The 23406-nt window shown below is 36.3% G+C and overlaps 1 protein-coding gene across 1 annotated transcript in view; it reads right to left on the bottom strand.

Annotated features, from left to right (window-relative positions):
- Positions 1–22941, bottom strand: part of LOC129220545 (astacin-like metalloprotease toxin 5) — a 32453-nt gene extending 9512 nt beyond the window's left edge. Inside the window, exons 1-3 of the mRNA XM_054854976.1 lie at positions 22876–22941; positions 22274–22344; positions 18112–18199 (exon numbers count right to left, since the gene is read on the bottom strand). Of these exons, the coding sequence (XP_054710951.1) occupies positions 18112–18199; positions 22274–22344; positions 22876–22939 (223 nt within the window). The 5' untranslated portion in view covers positions 22940–22941. The remainder of the gene's footprint in view (positions 1–18111; positions 18200–22273; positions 22345–22875) is intronic.
- Positions 22942–23406: the final 465 nt, after the last annotated feature.

The following is a 23406-nucleotide window of genomic DNA, read 5'->3' as shown; positions in this document are numbered from 1 at the left end:
TGTTGTTTCTACGCATACCTGCCATTTTAAAATAATAAGCAGAATATTAGGGAATAAATACACAAAAAATCAAAGGCAAATGACTTTATAGTATCATTACAATGCAAAAATAATAAAAAAAAAACGCATATGATAATTTTAATTATGAATTTATTCGAAAATATCTCAGTGTACGATGACTTTTGTGACGTATCTTTTCTCTGTCTCTTCGTTTTTCGACAAATTTCAAAAATAAAATCTGGCAATATTTTGAAAAAAACTACTGGGTTTTATTCAGAATGGCATAGGAATGGTGTGAAAAAAAATGACTTCATATTCGAATTCAGTTTTGCGTTATTTTGGTTTTGCTACAAAATTTCAAGGTGTACGAACACTTTTGGGAGCCACTGTAAATGCTCGGTACCAAAAATGAAAAAAACCTTACGTGTCTAAAACTTTTAACAGTTGGCACTAAAATTTAATCCTTGATCCTCTCTAGGGTTTATGCTTGCTAGTTTCATGCCTGCTTCAGAGAAGCCTTGATTTAAAATTTTCATTATGATTGTTTTTAACGTTACTGTTGCAAGGCAACGAAATTTGTAACAATGGGTTTTATATTTAAACATTTAATAGGGAAATGACATGAAATTTGCTGTTTTCCATCCTAACCGAAATAATAATTTTATTCTAGAGTTTTAATTTTTGAGCATTAAGTTGTACCTTAAGATTAAGTAAAACATTTAGTAAAATCCTGAAGTCTCTAAGTGGTCTAGTTGCAGAGATATAAGCAAAACCAGGCCTCAGATTTCTCCGTAACAATCAGGCAAAGTGCTCAAAAAGAGAGTTTTTCTGAAAATCAACGTCTCATAAATAAAAAAATGAAAGAGACAAAAATATAAAGTTTGTACTTTTGGTTACCTTGAAGGGTTTCGATGAGCTAAATTTCAAAGAAATACAAAAATGTGAGGGAAAAATTTCTCAAATTTTGGATCCCTTGACACCATACGAGATTTCAACTTTTAAAATATTTTTTTGCAATATATGGATGTAAGAATGCTGCATATTTGTTTTTTAATAATTTGGTTTTATGTTAAAACAGGGACTATAATATGCCTATATTATAATTTATTATTAAAAATGTTAACTTTAATATCATTATCAAATGTTGTCCCCAACTTCTGACATCAATCCTTCGCTGACCTATCAAAGTTCCTCTTACTGTTACAAGATAGCACATCAAATTAGTTCATGGAAATTGAATGTTTTTTAGTCATCACTGCACATTGCATCAAAAAAAAAAAAAAAAAATGATTTTCCGCTCTGCTGTGCTTCAGAAGGAAATTTTAGCAGAAAGTTTTTTTCTCTTCATCACGCCCTCATCAGCCCCTACTAAGTAAAGGTAAATATTAAAAATTTCTTATTGCTATTGATTTATAGGCATTTAGATATATTTTAAGCCCACAAAGTCTAACCTCAATTCAGATAATAATAAATAAGAAAATCGCCATTTTGTTAAAATTCGTCTCTCCCTCAAGGTTATTATGTTATGGAATTAAAATTAAGTTATTGAGGTTAGAAAATAAATGCTAATCAACAGAATTTTTGAATGTTTTACAAACAAAATAAATCATGAAATTTATTATCGTCACTATGTTATGAGTTTTAACTTTATTAATCTCTCACAATGGTAATATTGTTTGACTTCGGTAGAGTACTTGTTAGTGTATAATTAGTATTTCTGAATTTCAATATATTGCAAATTCATTAGATTGTGTATTCAAGAAATGGGTCTTGTATTTTTTTTAAACTCATTTAAGGTGTTTCCAATGTATGTTCATTCGACCAATCTTGCAGAAATTTTTAAAATTTTCAATTAAATATTATGAAGAACATCACTCCCTCACTTGTGTAAAAAAAAAAAAAAAAATTAAAAATTAATTTGAATTTTGACATTTGGAATTCAAATTATGTTTTTCGCAATCACGAGTGCGTGTGTGTATGTAGGCGTGTGTGTTCATGTGTGTGTGTGAGGGTATGTGTGTTTATGTGTGTGTGGGGGGGGGTATGTGTGTTTGTGTGTAGGGGGTATGTGTGTTTGTGTGTAGGGGGTATGTGTATGTGTGTGTAGGCATGTGTGTTTGTGTCTGTGTGTGGGTAGTTGTGTGTAAGTGTGTGTGTGTGTATGTGTGTGTAGGTGTATGTATGTGTGTGTATATGTTTGTGTGTGTGTACCTGCGTGTATGTATTCGTGTTAGTGTAGGATATGGACGCAACCTGGAGACTGTTTTCGCTGTAGGAGCAGCATCGTGAGGAGCCGGTCGACGGTGATGGTGCGGAAGGTGGCGGTGGAAAAATGATAGGACGCCAAAAACAGTCAAATGAAAGCAATAAGCAATCGTGATTGCTCAAAAAAATTTATATTAATTTGAATTTTTGGCATCTTTAATTCAAATTATGTTTTTCGCAATCACGAGCGTGTGTGTGTATGAATGCGCGTGTGTGTTTGTGTAGGCGCTTGTGTGTGGGTGCGTATGTGTGTGTATGTATGCATGTGTGTGCGTGTTGTGTATGCAGTGCTGTGTGTGTAGGCGTTCGTGTGTGTGTATGTAGGCATATGTGTTTGTGTCTGTGTGCAAGCATGAGTGTGTGTATGTGTAGGAATGTGTGTTTGTGTCTGTGCGCAGGCATGAGTGTGTGTATGCGTGTGTAGGAGTGTGTGTTTGTGTCTGTGCGCAGGCATGAGTGTGTGTATGTGTGTGTAGGCGTGTGTGTGTGTAGGATATGGACGCAACCTGGAGACGGTTTTCGCAAGAGGAGCAGCATAGTGAGGCCGGTCGACGCGGCGGTGGTGCTGGCAGAGGGAGGTAGTGGGAAGATAAAATTATAGGAATTCAAAACAGTCAAATGAGAACAATAAGCAATCGTGATTGCTCAAAAAAAAATAAATAAATAAATAAATAAATAAATAAAACAAATCGTGCAATAAATAAAAGTGATCAATCATGGCTAATATTTTTACTAATATAAATGAACTTACATTAACTTATAGAAAAATTAATCAAAAAATGTTTCCTAACTTTTATTTGGTCACTTTAGGGAGAACCACCCATACATAGTTTGCTCTTTGAGGTGTAGTAACGCAGACTAACATATCTCTAGAATGGACTCTCACATGTCGTTTCAGGTGAGAAAATTGAGTGAACTTCTGAGAGCACATTGCACATGAATACGGCTTGACTCCAGTGTGGGCTCCAAGATGAAGTTTCAAGGATTCTTTCGCAGAAAAGACTTTTGAACATTGTTCGCAAGAAAATGGCTTTTCCCCTGTATGTATTCTCAAATGTCGTTTCAAGTTCGTGAATAAAGAAAATTTCCGATAGCAAATTTCGCAGGAATACGGCTTGTCTCCAGTGTGAATTCTAAGATGAATTTTCAAGGATTCATTCGTTGAAAAGTCTTTCGAACATTGTTCGCAAGAAAATGGCTTTTCCCCGGTATGGATTCTCAAATGTCGTTTCAAGTTCGTGAGTACAGAAAATTTCCGAGAGCATATTTCACAGGAATACGGCTTGTCTCCAGAGTGACTTCTTAGATGGATTTTCAAATTTGCTTGCTGAGAAAATTTTTGTGAACAATGTTCGCAAGAAAATGGCTTTTCTCCAGAATGGATTCTCAAATGTAGTTTCAGATGTGAAGACCGAGAAAATTTCTGAGAGCACAACTCACAGGAAAAAGGCTTTCCACCTGAATGGACTCTCAAATGTGTCATCAACTTTTCAGATTGAGAAAACTTCTTGAAACATACTTCACAAACATACGGTTTGTCTCCAGAATGGAGCCTTGCATTTGATTCCATGATTGTAAACAAGAAAACGCTCTTTAGCAAACTTTACTGTGATCGAGTTCCTTCTACAGTTGACTCTGAAAGAAGGTGCCATCGCACCAATGCAAAAAAGTAATTTTAAACTCAATTAAAAATTAAGCAGAATAACTCTAGTGCTATCTTTTTAATAGACGTTGCTCATGTGTAATCCTGTTATTTTATAACTATGTTTTGGCAACGGTTAAAATTATGAGTACGAAAACAATACTGGCGTGCTATTTCGTATACTACATTCGTTTAATATTGCTTATATCGGCAAAACTGTAAAACATTGATACATAGTCTTTGGCGAAAAAAATTTGGCGACAATTTAAAAAAAATGCCAAGAATTTCAATAATTAAAATCTTACTGCGAGTCTAACTGAAGTTCGTGGTTATCTAAATACTCCCGTAATACTCGTTGTGATAATTGTACCTGAATTCAGCACAGTATTTATTTTTTTGCGTGATTTTTATTTTTAATTAATCTCAGATTAGATTTGGAAGATTCTGTGAGTTACGTGTGACCTAACAGGCCACTGCTTGGGTACGTTGGTGTAGAACTTCTTTAACTTCAAAACTGATGGTGTATAGTGCAGTTATCTAACCACATCAACCTCATGGGGAAATATAAGAGGTGTTTTCTTTTTCCCCCTAGTCACTAGGGGAAGGGGAAGAGAAAATAACAGTTAAGTCAATTTTTTTTCCTACCCAGTTACTCTCAGAGTGTAGTCTTGGACACAAATGAACTAAATTTTCTGTCTTAATTCATCCAAAAAAAAGGGTAAACTATGAAGTTGAAACATTGAAATTCTGTTTCGCTTTACCTTAGTTTAATAACTAAAATCAAAGCATACACGGTAAAAAAAAAAAAAAAATTAAACGTCAGATTACTTCTGACTATTCAAAGGTTTACACCAGTTTCCTGCGAAAAATAAGTTTTTTCTGTACAAAAGCCTGCACCTGAATCGCAACAAGTTCCTTGAATGCCGATTTTAAACTCTGATGAAAAACATTTTTAGCTTACAGTGTTGTAAAAATGTTTTAGCCTTCTTTATTAGGTGTCTCCGTTTGACCAAGCCTCAATCAAGGGCAAAATGCAGTCTCCGGATATTGCAGCTTTGAAGGCATCACTTGTATTTATCCTTCTTAGCTTCTGCCATATTTGCGTTAAGAGCTTTCCTGGCAAATCAGGAAGGTGCCTTAGGCATCACTACACTCCTGTTTGTGAAAATTGCAACACAACGAAGGACTTACGCGAGTGAGCTGAAAATAGCAGGAAATGTAAATTAGGGCAAGATATGCAAATGATTAGAATTGCAGACCGGTAGCGCAAGCGTAAGCAGAGCAACGCCTTCTGAACGGCGGATCGAACCGAATATAAATAGACGGCTGTAGCGAGGTGTTTATGATTATCGGAGGTTATATGCTAGAGTAAACGTTAACTGAATCTTTACTATGCCTCTTTGACGAAAGAAAGCGAAATTTGAGCAAATTTCGGAGTTTGAACGGGGCAGAATCGTCGGCCTTCGTGAAGCTGGATTGTCTTATCGTGCAGTAGCCGCTCGTGTGCAACGTAACAGCAGCACAATCATGCGTGTTTGGAAGCAGTGGACGGACGAGGGTCGGACAGCTCGGAAATCCGGGAGTGAACCCCGAAATGTGAAGTCAGCTCGCGATGACAGACACCTGGTGCGTAAGGCACTGACGGACCGCACAGCTTCTTCTAGATAATTGGCAGCATAGTGGTTAACAGCTACAGGTGTTTCATTGTTTGCTTCATCAATTCGGAGACGTCTGCTGCAGCGTGGGCTGCGCGCAAGGATTCCTTTATACAGGATTCCTCTCACGCAAAACCATCGCTGCCTGCGGCTACAATGGGACAATGTGCATAGCAGCTGGCGTGCTGATTGGCTGCAGGTTGTCTTTTCTGACGAATCCCGCTTCAATTTATGGAACCATGATGGCCGAATTCGTGTCAGGCGCTATGCCGGTGAACGGCACATTCCGAAGTACATTATCGAACGCCACAGTGGACGAACACCCGGAGTTATGGTCTGGTGTGCCATAGCATATCATGGACGATCACAATTGCTACGAATTGTGGGCAATTTGAGCAGTACCCGATACATAAACGAAGTTTTACAGCCCCAAGCTATTCCTTTCTTGCAAGGATTGCCAGGGGCTGTATTCCAGCAGGATAATGCCCGTCCACATGTCGCCAGGACTTTCAAATCCTCCCTTGATTCGCAGTAGGTACAGCTTCTTCCTTGGCCTGCATATTTCCCGGATATGTTACCGATTGAACATGTGTGGGATTTCGTTGGGCGGCATCTCGTTCGTGATCCTCGTCCTGTTGCTTCGACAGACGAACTTTGGTTGCGCATACAAACAATGTGGAATACTCTTCCGCAGGCATATATTTAAACTTTGTTTCACTCCATGTCGAGTCGTGTAGCAGCTTATATTGTGGTGCGTGGTGGCCACACAAAATACTAAGTTCTATCTCTTTTTATTGTTTGTTTGGTTTGAAAATGTAATCATTTATTTGTACCGTTACCACTCAACTGTGTATTAAATTTCATTCAACTATGATGCTTCCTTCATGGTGTTGCAATTTTCACAAACAGGAGTGTATATACCAGGGATGTGGAGTCGGTGTCGGACTGGTTTTGGGGTAAAGGAGTCGGAGTCGTTAGAAAACATGCCGACCCTGACTCCGGGCATTTTGTTTTCTTTAATTTTCATCGACTCTCTTTACTTTTTTTAAAAAACAGACTACCAATTGATTCTATTACATGTATAAAGGTGTCCTTACTTAATGAGAGAGAAACGATTTTAGGCTATTATGTTATGGGATTAAACTTAAATTATTGCTGTTATAAAATAAATGCTAATCAACAGAATTTTTTATGTTTTACAAACAAAATAATTCATAAAATTTATTAGTATCACTATGTTATGAGTTTTAATTTTATTAGTCTTTGTGTAAAAAAAAAAAGAAAAGAAATTCGTGCAAAAAATAAAAGTGGTTGATCATGGCCAATATTTTCTCCATTATAAATTAGCTCATATTAAATATGGCTCTTTATGGCTGGCTCATCAAGAATAAATCATGTGTTTTTAACAAAGTTGATCAAAAAAGCTTCTCAACTTTTATTTGGCCTATTTAGGGAGAACCACCCATACATAGTTTGCTCTTTGAGGCGTTGTAATGCAGACTTAACATTTCCCTAGAATGGACTCTCGAATGTCGTTTTAGGTGGGCAAATTGATTGAACTTCTGAGAGCACATTGCACAAGAATACCTCTTGTCTTCACTGTGGATTCTAAGATGAATTTTCAAAGATTCATTGGTAGAAAAGTTTTTTGAACATTGTTCGCAAGAAAATGGCTTTTCCCCTGTATGTGTTCTCAAATGTTGCTTCAAGTACGCGAATCGAGAAAATTTCCGAGAGCATAATTCACAAGAATAGGGCTTGTCCCCGGTGTGGCTTCTTAGATGGGTTTTTAAGTTTGATCCCTGAGAAAATTTTTGTGAACATTGTTCACAAGAAAATGGCTTTTCTCCAGTATGTACTCTCAAATGTAGTTTCAGTTGTGAAGACCGAGAAAATTTCCGAGAGCATAACTCACAGGAAAAAGGCTTTTCGCCTGCATGGACTCTCAAATGTGTCGTCAACTTTTCAGATTGAGAAAACTTCCTATAACATACTTCACAAACATACGGTTTGTCGCCAGAATGGAGCCGTGCATTTGATTCCATGATTGTAAATAAGAAAACGCTCTTTAGCAAACTTTACTATGATCGAGTTCCTTCTACAGTTGATTCTGAAATAAGCTGCCATCGCGCGAATGCGAAAAATATCGTCTGATAGTTAAAAGTAATTTTATACTTAATTACAAATTAAACAGAGTTACTCTAGTGCTATTTGTTTAATAGATGTTGCTCATGTTTAATCCCTTCGCAATGGTTTAATCCTGTTATTTTATAACTATTATTTGGCAATGGTTTAAATTATGAATGTGAAGGCAATACTTCCGTGCTAAGATGTTACAGTCTATAAAGTATTTCCTTACTCTATGCATGGCCGCACTTAATACTAAGCGTAAGCAGAAATTCAGTGGGGCCATGCTGTGTGGAACTGTCCATGGCCCCACTCAGTACTTCCAAAATTTACAATAGGTCAGCGCCAGCACCATTGAGTGGTGCCATGAACTGTTAAAATACTAAGACTAGACGTTAAATCACGGATATCACAAATTTGCCATAGCAACTGCGCTTGCGCGCTGACTTAGCTCATTAGACTTTGTGTTTCAAGATTCCATGTTGCTTGTTTATATTTAAGCAGAGCAACAACTAAATGAATACGATTAGAATATCTTTACAGCAATTGCGTGGGAGATTACATGAAACTACAAATATGATTACAACTATATACAGTGGCTCCCAAAAGTGTTAGTACACTTTGAAATTTTGAATTAAAACCAAAGTAACGGGAAACTGAATTCGAATAGGAAGTCCAATATTGCTTACGTTCGACGACCTCGTCCGGTAGCCACCGATTGGTTGATCACATGACAGCTAATGATCACGTGATCCAATCAGCCAATCAGCAGCTTAAAACGGTGACCGGTGCGGCAACCGGTTTATCATAGAACGTTGTGGTTAATAACCGGTTAGTCATCGGTAGACCTGTTGAGTTCGTCGAACGCAACCATTTTTTTACATCATCTCTGTGTCATTCTACATAACATTCAGTATTTTTTTTTTTCGCAAATATTTACTGATATTGTATTTGAAATGGGTAAAATAAAAAAAAAAAAAAGACTGCGAAATAAGATGCTATAAAAGTATAAAAGTTATCGTACACTAAAATAATTTCCGATTAACCCATGATTAAAATTATCTTGTTTCATTGTTTTATTATTTTTGCATTACGCGGACACTTAAAAGTTATATGTTATAAATATGTTATAATACAAAGTTTCATAATCATACATTGATATGAATCTTACTACTATTATATATGCGAAAGTTTGTCTGTATGGATGTATGGATGTATGGATGTTTGTTACTCTTTCACGCAAAAACTACTGAACGGGTTTTGATGAAACTTTACAATAAAATAGCTTATGCATCAGAATAACACATAGGGTAGTTTTCGTCCCGTTATGGGGGGCAAAACCCCCTTAGGGGGGCAATAAAACACAATTTTTGTATAAATTCTTTAATATTGGGATGAAAAAATACTTGCACATATTTACATTATATGTTCATCGAAAGCTCTGATTTTTCTGCTGAAGATGGCACCTGTTCGAAATTTCTAAGTAGAATAAAAAACGAGTTATGAGCTTTTTAGATCCATGTTCGAAGGCTTTCCTCAACTCAATACAGTATTTAGTGTATCATCTCAACTCCCTGTCGATAGCGACAATTGTTGTATTGTTGACTTTCTTTGCTTTTCGTGATTGTTCAAGGCTTTTCTCAAGTCAAATCTTGAAGTAAGATTTTTGCACAAGATTGGCAAATAATACATGATTTGGCTGATGATTTTCCATTTAAACGGAACTTTAATGCAATTAATGGTTTTTATTATTTATGCTGATTGAACACTTACTCATTATCCAAACAACCAGCAGATCGCTAAAATTTTTGCAGAAAGATTTCCGTAGCTGATGCATTTGGCAGTTTTTTCAACGTTGCTGTTTTTGAAGCAGAAGACTACGTCATAATGTTTCTCAGCTTTCACCATGTAAACAAAATATCGCCAATCAAAGAATTTTCAAAAGACTTTTTTTACTGTGTTAAATAATCCAGCAACTAAATTAGGCAAATCCATAAACAGCACAAAAACTTCCATTAATTTTCCTTTTTGCACAATTTCAATTAATCACCAAATTGTATTACTTATTTTGGTAACATTTCGGATGAAACTGTTTAGCGCCATTTTATGGTGACCAAAAATATCTCAGCATCTGGCGACGATATCTCTGTGACGAAAATTAATATCATATCGTTTTACAAAGTAAGGAAAGAATGGGGGAGCGTCATCGAAGGTACCCCGAAACGACTTTCGCAAATTCGGTAAAATCGCACCAAGAGCCACAATGATTGAAATTTCCCGAAATAACTAAAGCAAGTATAAGGGGATTACGAGCGCAGCTACTTTTTTTTAATCACTTCGTACTTCATTAGCCATACAGAGAAGGTTTTCGACTCCATGTTAAAAAAAAAAGTATCAACAGATTAATCTTTTTAAATATGAGAAGATTAATTTCATGTTTTTTAAATTTGTATATGCTTAAATATAGTGCTTTCGTTTCTAAATCAATACTACTTTGTTCTTTATACTTATTGCTATTTTAGTTTTATGGGTAAGGAAGAAACTCGATTTTTAATCACGTCAAAAAGATGTGTTTTAAATTCTTTCACTTAAAACAGAAAACAAAAGCAAGTAACGATTTTTTCTAATAATTAATACTGACCCAGGCAACGCCGGGTATTTTTGCTAGTTCACAAATATTCTGCTTATTATTTTCAAATGGCTTATTTGGAAAAACCAACAAACACCATTCGAAATTTGATTTTTTTTTTTTTTTTTTGAGCAATCACGATTCCTAATTGTTTTTACTTGACCGTCCTTGACGTTCCGGTTCCTTTTTCAGATCTTACCAGGCGCGCCTCCTCTGGACCTGACCACTGTCCCCCCGGAATCCGGTGGCGTACACCTACAAACACGCACGCTCCTTTACACACATACACACTGGCACACGTACACGTTGGCACACCCACTCGCCTTTACACGCATACACTCACGTCTTCGTGCATACAAGCAGGTCTATATACACACACAAGCCTAGTCTACACAACCCACGCACGCCTACACACACACACACACACACACACACACACAACTATACACACGTAACCGCTCAGGAGAAGGAGCAGGCTTGGGGGGGACAGAAGCCGTTTCTAGAAACAATAACTCTAATGAGTAGGGTCCTGCCGAAACTCGTGATTGCGAAAAACATAATTTGAATTAAACATTTCAGAACTCAAATTAGTTTTTTTTTTCATCATAGTAGCGGTAAATCGGTTTGAAGTATCACTAAATTAGTTAATTCATACCATTCTATAGTGAAGTGCGTGATTAAATGCTTTAAAGAAAAGAATCGGATAGAAAACAAGGTAAGAAAAGGTCAACAGGCAAAGTTAACAAAATTTCATCGGAGATTTACCGTTAAAAAATAAATAACAAACACACATTTCTGTACTTCAGAGCCAAACTGACGTAAGTCCAAAGGTTGCGATTTCCCGTTTTTTAGTGCATTGTTTGTAGGAGCCTATTCCGCATCGAGCCATGTGAATGTAATTCTTTTTTAAAAAATCCTTTGCAATCATTTACTAGGATTAAAAGAGCGCGCCTCCCATCCTTTGCATGCACCAGAAAAAAGTTTTTCCTCTCTGCTGTAAAAATATCATTGGTAGTTCTTATCGTCTGCAGCTGAGCCTAGAACTTTAATTTAATTATTATAATTTTCATCGCTCGTGTGAGTGGCAACGTTTAAATTTAATTTTCTTGATGGAACAAAAAGATAACTGAGTAGCGACAAGTCAAGCAGCGTTGCTGCATCACATTCTTTTCTTTCTAAAATATCTCGATCATTCTAAGTTATATTTATTTCTGAATTTATGTTAAATGTTACGTTCGTGTGTTGTAATAAATGTTCTGTATAGTTATTGCAAGTATATTTTATTGCGAACTCACAACGAAGAGTAAGCGGCTCTACAATTCAGAAAAAGTCACGTAGCCCGCCATGCTCAACCATTTTTGGAGCCACCAGTGAGGATCGAACTCACGACCCCTGGTTTACAACCAAAGATAAATTCTATTCTATTAAACTTTATTGCATGATATAGATACATTCTATTCTATTTATTCTCATTCTATCTTTCATTTTGTGATAAACCATGACTTCTAAAGCTGCATCTGCATATGAAAAAGCAAAAAAGAAACGAGCTACTATTCGCGCGGTAACAACTAAGCTACTGAATAAAATTTCTGAGCAGTTAAATAATGAAGACGTTACTGTGGAAGATTTAAGCACATTCAAGCTGCAATTAAATAGTAAGCTAAATCAAATTGAAGTCGCTGATGCAGAAGTTGAAAACTTAATCGAAGATATGGATGAATTCGAAAATGAAATAGAAGCTAGCCAAGAATATTCAGATAAAATTCTAAATCTTCAGTTCGATATTGAAAGCAGAATTGAAAAAATTAAGCTTGACTTTGAGAAAGATAATCGGTCTACATTACCATCGCGAAGTGGACCTTTTCAAACAAGTACGAGCATAAATTTGCCTAAATTCGATCTTCCAGCATTTAACGGAAATATAAGTAATTGGATTAGCTTTAAACAAATTTTCATTTCGACTATTCATGATAATTCTAATTTAAGTCAACTACAAAAATTGCAATACTTGCATGCACCAGTTACAGAAGAAGCTGCTCGACTAATAAAGGGCTTTCCTATCACAGAAAATAATTATTCTCAAGCTTGGGAAACGTTAATTAGTCGTTATGACAACAAAAGAGAGTTATCATATGCTTTAGTTTCGAAAATATTTAGCATTAAACCAGTCAAATTGATGACCTCTAAATCTCTTCGGGATATTTTGGATTCTTGCAATGAAGCAATTCGTAATCTAAAAACGTTGGGATTTGAGTTAGACAAACTTTCAGAATTAATCATTATTCAATTTCTCGAAAAACGCTTAGATGATAATATGTGAAAACAGTGGAAGCTCACATTAGAAGATGAAGAAATTCCATCGTATAAGAAATTTATTGAATTTTTAGAAAAGCATGCCAGAAGCATGAAAACCTGCAAAGAAATCTATCCCAAAGAGGAACTTTTGAAATCCAAGAAGTCAGTTAGCTATAATTCCGTAACAAACGTAAATCGTAGAAGTTGTGTATTGTGCAATTTAGATCATGCATTGTTCAAATGTTCAGAATTCAAAAATTTGAGCACTCAAGAACGGTGGAATCTAGCGAAGAAGAATAAACTTTGCTTTAACTGCTTGAGAGCTAATCACGATACTTCGAAGTGTAAAGTTACTTTTCACTGCAAAGATTGTTCTAAAAGACACCACACTCTCTTACATGATTCTTCATACAAATCGAACCTTTCAATCGATAATTCTGCACAGAGGTCAAGTGATTCTGTTCAAGTTAATAATTCTCAGTCCAGCAGTCTAGCTTTAACTGGTCTGAATAATTCGTGCAATATTCTGCTATCTACAGCTTTAGTCAAAGTCAAGGATTCTCAAGGACATTGGCAACTGTGTAGAACTTTACTCGATTGTGGTTCTCAAACCTCATTGATGACTGAAGAATGCTGTAATAGACTTAATCTAAAAACATTTTCAACTAATCACTTAGTCATAGGAACTGGTAATCAAGTTGCTGGAAAGTCCAATTACTTAGTAAATTTAAACTTTACTCCACGGTTTAATTCAGAAACCTTTTCTACTAAAGCACTAATAGTTAAAGAACTTACTACGAAATTACCAAATTTCCTTATTTCTAGTCATAAATGGTCACACATTGAAAGTTTTCAGTTAGCAGATCCTGATTTCTACATCTCCAGAAACATAGACATAATATTAGGTGCAGATGTATTTTTTGACATAATTCAAGGTCGCAAGATAAGTGGTGGAAAAGACACACCTACAGCTATTCAATCAAAGTTAGGTTGGATTCTCTCAGGAAGGGTATCGTCCAAATTATATGAAGGTACAGAAAATACCAAATTGAGTCACCATTCCAGTGTAAAAATTGATGAAGTTCTTCAGAAATTCTGGGAATTGGAATCTATTCCTCAGAAAGAAAAGCATTCAAGACGCAAACTGTGAAAAGTTTAACTCAGAAACTACAACTAGAGATGACACTGGAAGATATGAAGTCAAACTGCCATTCAAGGAAGAACCAAGTCTTGGAAATTCGAGAGATCAAGCGGTTGCACGATTTCTGTCGTTGGAAAGGAAATTAATCCAAAATCCTAGCATGTATGATCAATACAAGAATTTCATGAGGGAATATTTATCCTTAAACCACATGGAATTAGTGCAAACAGAAGAGATCATAGTAGAAGATCGCAAGTGTTTTTATATGCCACACCACGGAGTAATTAGAGAACAAAGCAGCACCACAAAATTAAGAGTTGTGTTCGACGCATCAGCTAAATCATCCACAAACATCTCGCTAAATGATGTTTTGCATGCTGGACCCAAACTCCAAACTGATCTATTTTATATTCTATCAAATTTCAGAATACACTCCATAGCTCTTGCGGCTGATATCGAAAAAATGTTCCGACAAATTCTTGTCTCACATTCAGATTCTGATTTTCAGAGAATTATATGGCGAGAAAATCCCGATCAAAAGATTGAAGACTATAGATTGAAGACAGTGACTTACGGAACTGCTTGCGCACCGTATTTAGCCATAAGAACTATTAAAAAACTTGCTGAAGATGAAGAGATGAATTTTCCTAAAGCCTCAAAAGTTATCGACAAGGACTTTTACGTAGATGATCTATTAACAGGAGCCGATTCAATTCAGGAAGCTGAAAATCTCATGAGTGATTTAATTAATCTAATGAGAAGAGGTGGATTCACTCTTCGAAAATGGATATCAAATGAACATAGTATTCTTTCAAAATTACCTCCTGAACTAAAAGGAACAGAACAGTCTATAAATATTGCTGAAGATCAGTCAGTGAAACTTCTTGGCATTCAGTGGGATCCAAATCAAGACACATTTGCGATTCCTTTAAATCCAGCTCAAGAAGTCACCACAAAACGGCAATTATTGTCAAGCATTACTAGAATTTATGATCCCCTCGGTTTCATTTCACCCTCTACAGTTTTAGCTAAAATTATGATGCAGAAATTATGGTTATGCAAGTCAAAATGGGATGATCCACTCCCAGACAGTATCCTTAAAGAATGGACAAGTTTTGCTTCACAGCTTCCGATACTTGAAAATATTCAAATGCCACTACATTTCTTCATCCAAAATTCTGCAGTAAAATGTATTCAAATTCATGGCTTTTGCGATGCTTCCCAAAAGGCTTTTGCTGCTGTCCTTTACATGAGATCAGAATTTGAAGATGAGAAAGTCAAGATTAGTTTAATCGCCGCGAAAACCAGAGTCGCACCACTAAAAACAATAACGCTTCCTCGTTTGGAGCTGTGTGCAGCTGTAATGTTAAGCCAACTTTACAAGAATGTAGTTGAAAATCTTGCCATTCAAGTAGATGAGTCATTCTTTTGGACGGATTCCCAAATAGTGCTTGATTGGATAAATTCCGAACCTCATAAATGGAAATCCTTCATTTCTAATAGGATATCGCAAATTCATACTAATACTCAAGTCGATGCCTGGCATCACGTTGTAAGCAAAGAGAACCCTTGTGATTGTGCCTCAAGAGGACTCATGCCTTCAAAACTTCTTAATCATTCATTATGGTGGAAAGGTCCTTCTTGGCTTTCAGATTCGCCAATAGTTATCCCTCCACAAAATCATTCAGCTCCGGAAAAAGAAAAAATCTCAGAAGTGTCGGAGAAAACGGCAAGTTATTCTAATCAAGTAGAAGGCGAGTTAAACTTCATTCATAACTATTCTTCGCTGAGTAAACTTACTAGAGTAGTTGCGTATAGCGTACGATTTATTCAAAATGCAAAATGTGACAAAAATAATCGGAAAGTAGGTTCTCTTAAGACATCAGAATTACTTGACGCCACAACTCGCATTGTAAAGTTGGTCCAAGATTCAGAATTCAAATCGGAAATTCATGCTATTCAAACTAAAGGGAGTTTGCCAGCTAAAAGTTCCTTAATATCATTCAATCCTTTTCTTGACAAAAACGGTATTTTAAGAGTTGGCGGCAGACTTAAACACTCTAATATGTCAAATGATCAAAAACATCCAATGCTACTTCCTAAAAATCATCACCTTTCGGATTTAATTATAGATTATTATCACAAACTCTCTCTTCATGGAGGAACACAAGTTGTACTCTCACTCATTAGACAGCGGTTTTGGCTGATATCAGGAAGAGATAAAGTCAGAAGAAATATTCAGCGTTGTCTGACATGCTTCAAGATGAAAAAGAAAATCATGTGCCAAATTATGGGAGATTTACCTAAAGATCGCGTTCTTCCTTCCAGACCATTTCTCAAAACGGGAATAGATTTTGCAGGGCCGATAATAACGAAGCCAAATCTCAAGAGAACAAGGGTTATCACAAAGTCATACATTGCTTTATTCATTTGCTTCACGACAAAAGCAGTTCATCTTGAAGTTGTGTCCGAACTAAGTACAGATTCATTCTTAGCGTGCCTCAGAAGATTTATATCGAGAAGAGGGAAACCTTCAGACATATATACTGATAACGGCTCTAACTTTAAAGGTGCAAGAAACTATTTATACAGTCAAATGGAAATTCTTAAATCAGCATCAGTTCAGGACTTTGCTTCAGAATTGTTTATTAACTGGCATTTCATCCCACCCAGTGCACCTCATTTTGGAGGTATCTGGGAGTCTAACATCAAATCAATGAAGCAACATCTTTTCAAAGTATGTAAATCAGCAGTGCTTAATTATGAAGAATTATCAACTTTAATTATTCAGATTGAAGCATGTATGAATTCAAGACCACTAACTCCTCTTAGTAGTGATCCAAACGACCTTGATCCCTTAACACCGGGTCACTTTCTGATTGGAGCACCGCTTCTAGCAATGCCTGAGTCTTATCAAGCAGAAAATTCGCTATCATACACTTCAAGATTTAAGTTGATTCAAGCTCTTCGCGAAGGATTCTGGAGGCGATGGAGTGCTGAGTATCTCACACAGTTACAGCAGAGAAGTAAATGGAAGTCATCTAACCCAAATATAAAAACTGGACAACTGGTGTTGTTAAAAGAAGATCTAAAACATCCCATGAAATGGAGTTTAGGAAGAGTTATGGAAACTTTTCCTGGAGAAGATGGAGCTGTAAGAGTTGTTCAGGTGAAAACTACATCAGGAACATTTAAGAGACCAATAACTAAGATTGCTCCCCTACCAACTTAGACTTAGTTTTGGACATTTGTCCAATGGGGGGGAGTATGGTAGTTCTTATCGTCTGCAGCTGAGCCTAGAACTTTAATTTAATTATTATAATTTTCATCGCTCGTGTGAGTGGCAACGTTTAAATTTAATTTTCTTGATGGAACAAAAAGATAACTGAGTAGCGATAAGTCAAGCAGCGTTGCTGCATCACATTCTTTTCTTTCTAAAATATCTCGATCATTCTAAGTTATATTTATTTCTGAATTTATGTTAAATGTTACGTTCGTGTGTTGTAATAAATGTTCTGTATAGTTATTGCAAGTATATTTTATTGCGAACTCACAACGAAGAGTAAGCGGCTCTACAATTCAGAAAAAGTCACGTAGCCCGCCATGCTCAACCAATCATAATGTGACTTACGTCCTTCTGGCTCTGAGGTACAGATTTTAGTGCTGTAAAAGTTTCTGCAGAATTTAATGAAAAATTTTGTTTTTTAATTTCACCCAAAATAGTTCGTTAAGTTCTCTGAGGGCTGGATTGAAAGGGAGTTCTTCCAGTAGAAAATGTTTTGCTCGAGCGAAAAACAGAAAGCTTATACGAATTCCGTCGCAAAATCAGTGAAAAATAAGCTCGATAGTTTTGGAATAACGCCTAATTTACAGATGAAAAGAAATTCAACATTTTTTGTTTAAAATGTTGTATGTAAGGAGAAGAAAAATGGTGAGGAATTTTATCTTAAGAACTTAGTTGGATCAATTATTCAGGACGATCTCTAATGAGAGGGTGCACCTCAGCATCAGGACTTGGTAGTTTTGAATTTATTAATGAAATAATAAATCATGCTGTTGATTCAAATATTTTAAAATACAATTTTAAACTATTAGCCTAAAATTTGGTTATCGGAAATAAAACATTAAAAACTCACACAAATATATGGTATAACTTGAAATTAATTTGTAAATTTATTAATAAGAATTCATTTATTCATTGTTTTCATTTTTGGCAACAATTAAAAAGCGGAGGTATGACAACTTTATAATTACTATTATTTTTCATTGTTTTACGCTGCAATTAAAAACCGGAAGCAAAAGTTAGGGATTATGACAGAGAAAGTAAACTGAAAAATAGTCTTTAATAATAACTCACGCACAGTGCTTCTTAGCCCGGGATCTTCTTCATACGGTATGATTCCATTAATCCACAGCTTTTTTTCCTTCTCTAGGATATGCCAGTCCTAAAAGGAATAGATCGGGTGAGATCAGGATTTTTTAAAAAGATTTTTAACCCAAGTAGCACAAACGGTTGGAAGATGGTTGATCAACGGTTTAACTTATGGTTGGCCAACGGTGGGCACTAGGCAACGTCCGCTTTGGCAACCGTTGCCCAACCAACCATTTTCCAACGAAGAGCCAACGATCTGCTATAGTGCCTAACGATTTCCCAACGATGGCACGTCACGGTCGATGCCCAGAAACTGTAGGGCCAACCTTTGCTCATCCTTGCGTTGTCAACCCACCATTCCCCACCGGGTTCTAGCCACCGCGTGCCAACCATATCCCCACAATGCGTGCTACTCGGGAAATTTTTGTCAAAATACTTATTTTCTCTATTTTTGTGATCCCATCATAACTGCGAAACTATTATATAAGCCTAGCGAAATATTAGGTTCTTTTGAGATTTTTCAACTTTTAGCTATGTACATATAAAATTTGCAAAATTTTCAGTCCGAAAAATTTACCGATATCTTCATTTTCGCGAAAATAAGTGCTTTAAAATACCCTTTAAGTTTTGTATTTCGACCCCAGCGATAACGACACTGGTCTTAAAAAGGCTAAGTTCTCGCGATATTTGTAACAGATAGAAATAAGTATAAGATAGTTCTAAATATAAAGGTTTTGACTGTTTCCGTGACACTTAATTTGTAACAATATATGCTAATGCTTTATTAAATGGAAAATGATAAAAGCGCTGTTTGCTTCTTTGAAATACTTTTTTCAATTTAATGCCTACAAGTGGAAAAATACAGTCAATTCTCGATAGCTCAAAGTCCTAAGAGTCAAGGGACCGGCTAAAACGTTAGTTTTAGACGAGTTATTGGTAGTTCGAGTTATGGGAAGTTTCTAAAACAATCTCAAAAACTTGGGACCCGATGAAAACTCCGAGAAAAAAGAATATTCAAGTTATAAACTTCGATTTATCGAGATTTGACAGTATATACAAGTATAAGACAAAATAATAAGAACACTCAGTTAAAATTGAGTCTTTCTTCGACCGTCCAATAAACAACCGCAACATGTTGCAACAGTTCGTCACCTTGTGGTGGTGGAAGAAGGGAAGGTTTTAGTCAGGTATTTGATATTGTGAGGGTTGCGTGGAAAAATTCTGTATTTAGCAAAGCGTGATTATGTCCGATCTCTCCTACGTGAAAAGAGGCACGACAACACTAGTCAACATCCAAAATGCATCCGGCTCAAAATAGCTATTTTTGAAGTATTTTACCTCGCTAAACACGAAAAACACCGTAAAAAGTTGAGATTACCTCTAGTTTTCAAGATACATTGCCAACAAGGATAGTGAATTCTCACTAACGCTCTTTTTTCCTCGCGTATAGAAACTCCCCCCACGGGACTGACGATCCTTTAAACTTCGACCCTAGGTTGGGAGAGAAAATATCATTACATGAAAACCGAAATGGACTACAAGAAATTTAAATTTTGGGTAGAGAAATGCCCAAAATCAACCAAACTTTGGAGTTCAAGGTAGATCTCTCCCCCCCCCCCCCATTTCTGTTTCCACCCATGCCCATTCTGCTGGGAATGATGAAGAAGCTGTGAACAAAGACAATTTTCCGAACCTTTGATGGAAATTTCCAGGACACATTGAAGCAAAGGTTAAGGAGAAAATTTTAATGGCCCTTCAAATACACGCAATTATGAAAGTCAAGTGTTTTAGAAAAAAAAAATGCAAAGGGAGAAAACAAAAACACCCAAAAAGCCTTTAAGGGTATATTACAAGTGTATTTCTAAGCAGCAGAAGGAAGACGAGAACCAAAAACAGGTAGCCAAAAAATCCCCTGCAGAAGTTCTGTGACCATCGAGGAATGATGTCTCTCTGAAACTCTATTTTGTTCACTTCTTCCAGGATGTTTTGTTTAAAAACTAAAGCTATGAGCAGTGAGCATGAGGAAAGGTTTCACCAAGATATCTTTACAATGTAACACAGATATCAGGGCCATTGGCTGAGTTTGTGCTCATCAAATGCTGCTGAACTATTACAAGGAATGGGCCTTCTTTGACGTACAAAAAGCAATCGAAAATGAAGCGTTTACAGCAATAAGCCAAAAGCAACCATTGATTTCCAAAAAAATAAGCATTGTTTAATAAAACAGGATCCTATTTAATAACATTTATTGCACATGATTCCCCCCCCCCCCCCCCTTTTTAACATTACCTTTAAAACAACCTGTGGTTGCTGTGTATCTTTTTCCAGTGTGTATCTTGAAAACAAGAGCTAATTTAAAAAAAAAATGCACTACCGTATCCGTTTTTCTCGACCCAAAATTAGTAGGAATTGACTATTTAAAACCGGGATGCAGACAAAAAGTTCTTTTTTGTTGACTAGTGTAAATGGAGCTCGTTTCGCCTGGGGCGTCATTGTCCAGAACAGCAGTGCTATGAGTGTTTCAAAGACCTCTGTATCAAGGGTTATTACAGCCCATACAAATCTGGGTAAGGTGTCACCTACGAAACACAACATTGGGCGAAAGGCTTAGTTGAAGGATCGTGATAGACGAGTGTTGAAGAGGTTTTTCTCTCCAACACGCAAGACTACACTGTCTCAGATAACGTCAGAAATGAGTACCCATCTTCAGAGCCCGGTATCAATGAAAAATATTCAACGGGAATTGCATGCTGCGCACACATTCATGGCAGAGTAGCAATCCCAAAACCGTTAGTTTCAGCGTAAAATGCTATGAAGAGACTACAGTGGTGCAGAGAACACCTAAATTAGACACAACTGAAGTGGGAACAAGTCATATGATCTGACGAATCATCATTTACATTATTCCAGAACATCGGACGTGTGTTCATCGGGCGAGCACCAGCAGAAGCATATCATATTGACTGCTTGGTTTCCACTGTGAAACATTCAGGGGGTTCTGTGAGGGGTAGGGAGCAATATCTTCCCGTAGATTGGGACTTCTTGTAGTCCAGAGGCAGGGGGAGAATCACAGGTGTACACTGTACACTATCGAAGCTTTCTCGCCGATCATCTTCATTTTTATCTTCAGACTCTCTCTCCGGGAGAACGTCAGTTATTCCACGATGACAACGCCCCTATTCGTGGGTACCATTGTGTTCAAACATAGTTGCATGAGCCTGACTATGAAGTTTAACATCTAACGTTGTGTCCCCAGTTCCCTGATTTGAACGTCACGGAGCTTTTCTGGGATTTTTTAGAGAACAAAGTCCGTGCGTGGTTTCCTCCTCTGCGCACTCTATCTGGACTTGAGACTCTTGCAAGAGGAATGGATGCGAATTCCAATGAACTATATTCCAGACCTTTATTTGTCAGTCCCACGTCGAATACAAACTGTCATTCGGGCAAAGGGTGGCCCAACTTCTTATTGATAAAATATTTTCATTCTTTCACAGGTGTTCCTATTATTTTGTCCTATACTTGTATATATAAAAAACATGAATTCAGTTCAGTTTAAATGAAGGATGCTCTGCTTCATCCCGAATGCGAAAGAACTGAAGATGGCTTCCTATTCACTGAGGAGCGGGATGCTCAGGAAACGTACGAGACTGTTACGCCTCAATCTTCGCCCAGCAACTTGTATCTTGTATCGCCTCGTACCGTACACTCACGCTAGAGGTGACCCACAAAGGTACTAAAACGTCCATTCATGGGAAGTTTTAGGTAATTAATAATCATTTTGCTTTCATTTTGTAATCACTCTCTTACATCAATGTTCTTACCTATGTAATGTTTCGTTTCGTTCTTAAAACACTTTGTTGCTGCTCGTTCTTAAAACACTTGGTGCTTAAATTTTTGTCGCACAGAATGTATAGATAGAGATATGTATTTGTGTGTATTTACACACATATCATAGCATGTGAGCTCTAAATAATTTTTGAAAAATACATAATTGTATTATACGAGTATATATTCTTGTTTTGTATGTTCAAAAGCAAAAAACAAGTTGAAGAAATAAAAATTTTCTTGAAAAACAAAACCCGAATGGGAAAAGGGTAATAAATATTTCAGAAAAATAACTTCGCAGAGGAGAAATGTCGAGACCTACCTCTTTGTCAATTCCTAGAATATCACCAGTCATTAAATCTGGATTTTCTAGGGGAGCATCCACGTGAAAAGCTGAATTTCAAAACAAAAAATACATTATTAGAATAAAACAATAAATTAATCTGTTAAAGAAAAGAAAAAGCAACATTGTGAAGGATGCCTTGAATAGAATTACTTTACAATTTTAAATTTCATTATTTTTTTTCTAAAAACAAGTGTATGGCTCAAAATCTATGCATTTCTAATTCGATCCAATATCATTGGCCACCATCGCAGCAAGAATAACCTTCTGGAGGTGGTTATTTGGTTAAAACAATCCTTACATGTATATACTTTACTGTAATAGGATTGGCAATAGTGTTAAAAAATGAGCCCCCTCCTCCCCTGTCCTTTGCTGCACCACTGACATTGGCAGATTTGGTGATTACAACTGGAATCAAATGGAGAGAAAATATAGATAAGAGCTAGTTTCAAAAATCGCACTATTTTCGCACTATTTTAAGGATTCTTATTAAAAATTTTAAATATCATATCAATAAAATAAAATTTAAATCAATACTTTTAAAAAATGGCTTAAGTATTGAAATATTACGCATCACTTACCATGCTGAAAGCCAAGGCAGGTGCCTAGGCTCAGAAAGAGCCAAACAAAAGTATTGGTGTCCATTAATTTTGATAAATTTACTGCGAGAAGACAACGTATCAATTAATTTTATATCTTTGTGAATCTTTTCTTTCCCAAACAGCTGCATCTTTCCCAGATGTGATTGGTAAACAAAAGATTCAATAACGTAAAAACCTTTATCACTGCTTTGACGGAAAATAGGGTTAAAATTTCCGACGTAACTGTTGCCTACGTTTCGATTCCAGAAGTAGTTCTTTTTAGTTCAGACGTTGAAGAAATCGTTTGAATAGCTGACAATTTTTTAGATTAAAAACTCGGAATATTTAGTTTTATCCAGAATGAAAGTATACAAATATTTGAATAACGCAAACCACATCTTTCAACTATTCTTGATTTTTTTTTCCACATACTCACTTTCAAATTATTTGAAACATTTGGATAGTTTTGCATTGATTATTACCGATGATTTGATGATTTCTTTCGAACTGGTTTTATAGATTTTAGTGCGC

The sequence above is a fragment of the Uloborus diversus genome, chromosome 4, assembly GCF_026930045.1.
Source record: "Uloborus diversus isolate 005 chromosome 4, Udiv.v.3.1, whole genome shotgun sequence".
Classification (NCBI taxonomy): Eukaryota; Metazoa; Arthropoda; class Arachnida; order Araneae; family Uloboridae; genus Uloborus; species Uloborus diversus.
The sequence above is the reverse complement of the archived record's forward strand: the minus strand, read 5'-3'. Positions and strand labels throughout refer to the sequence as shown.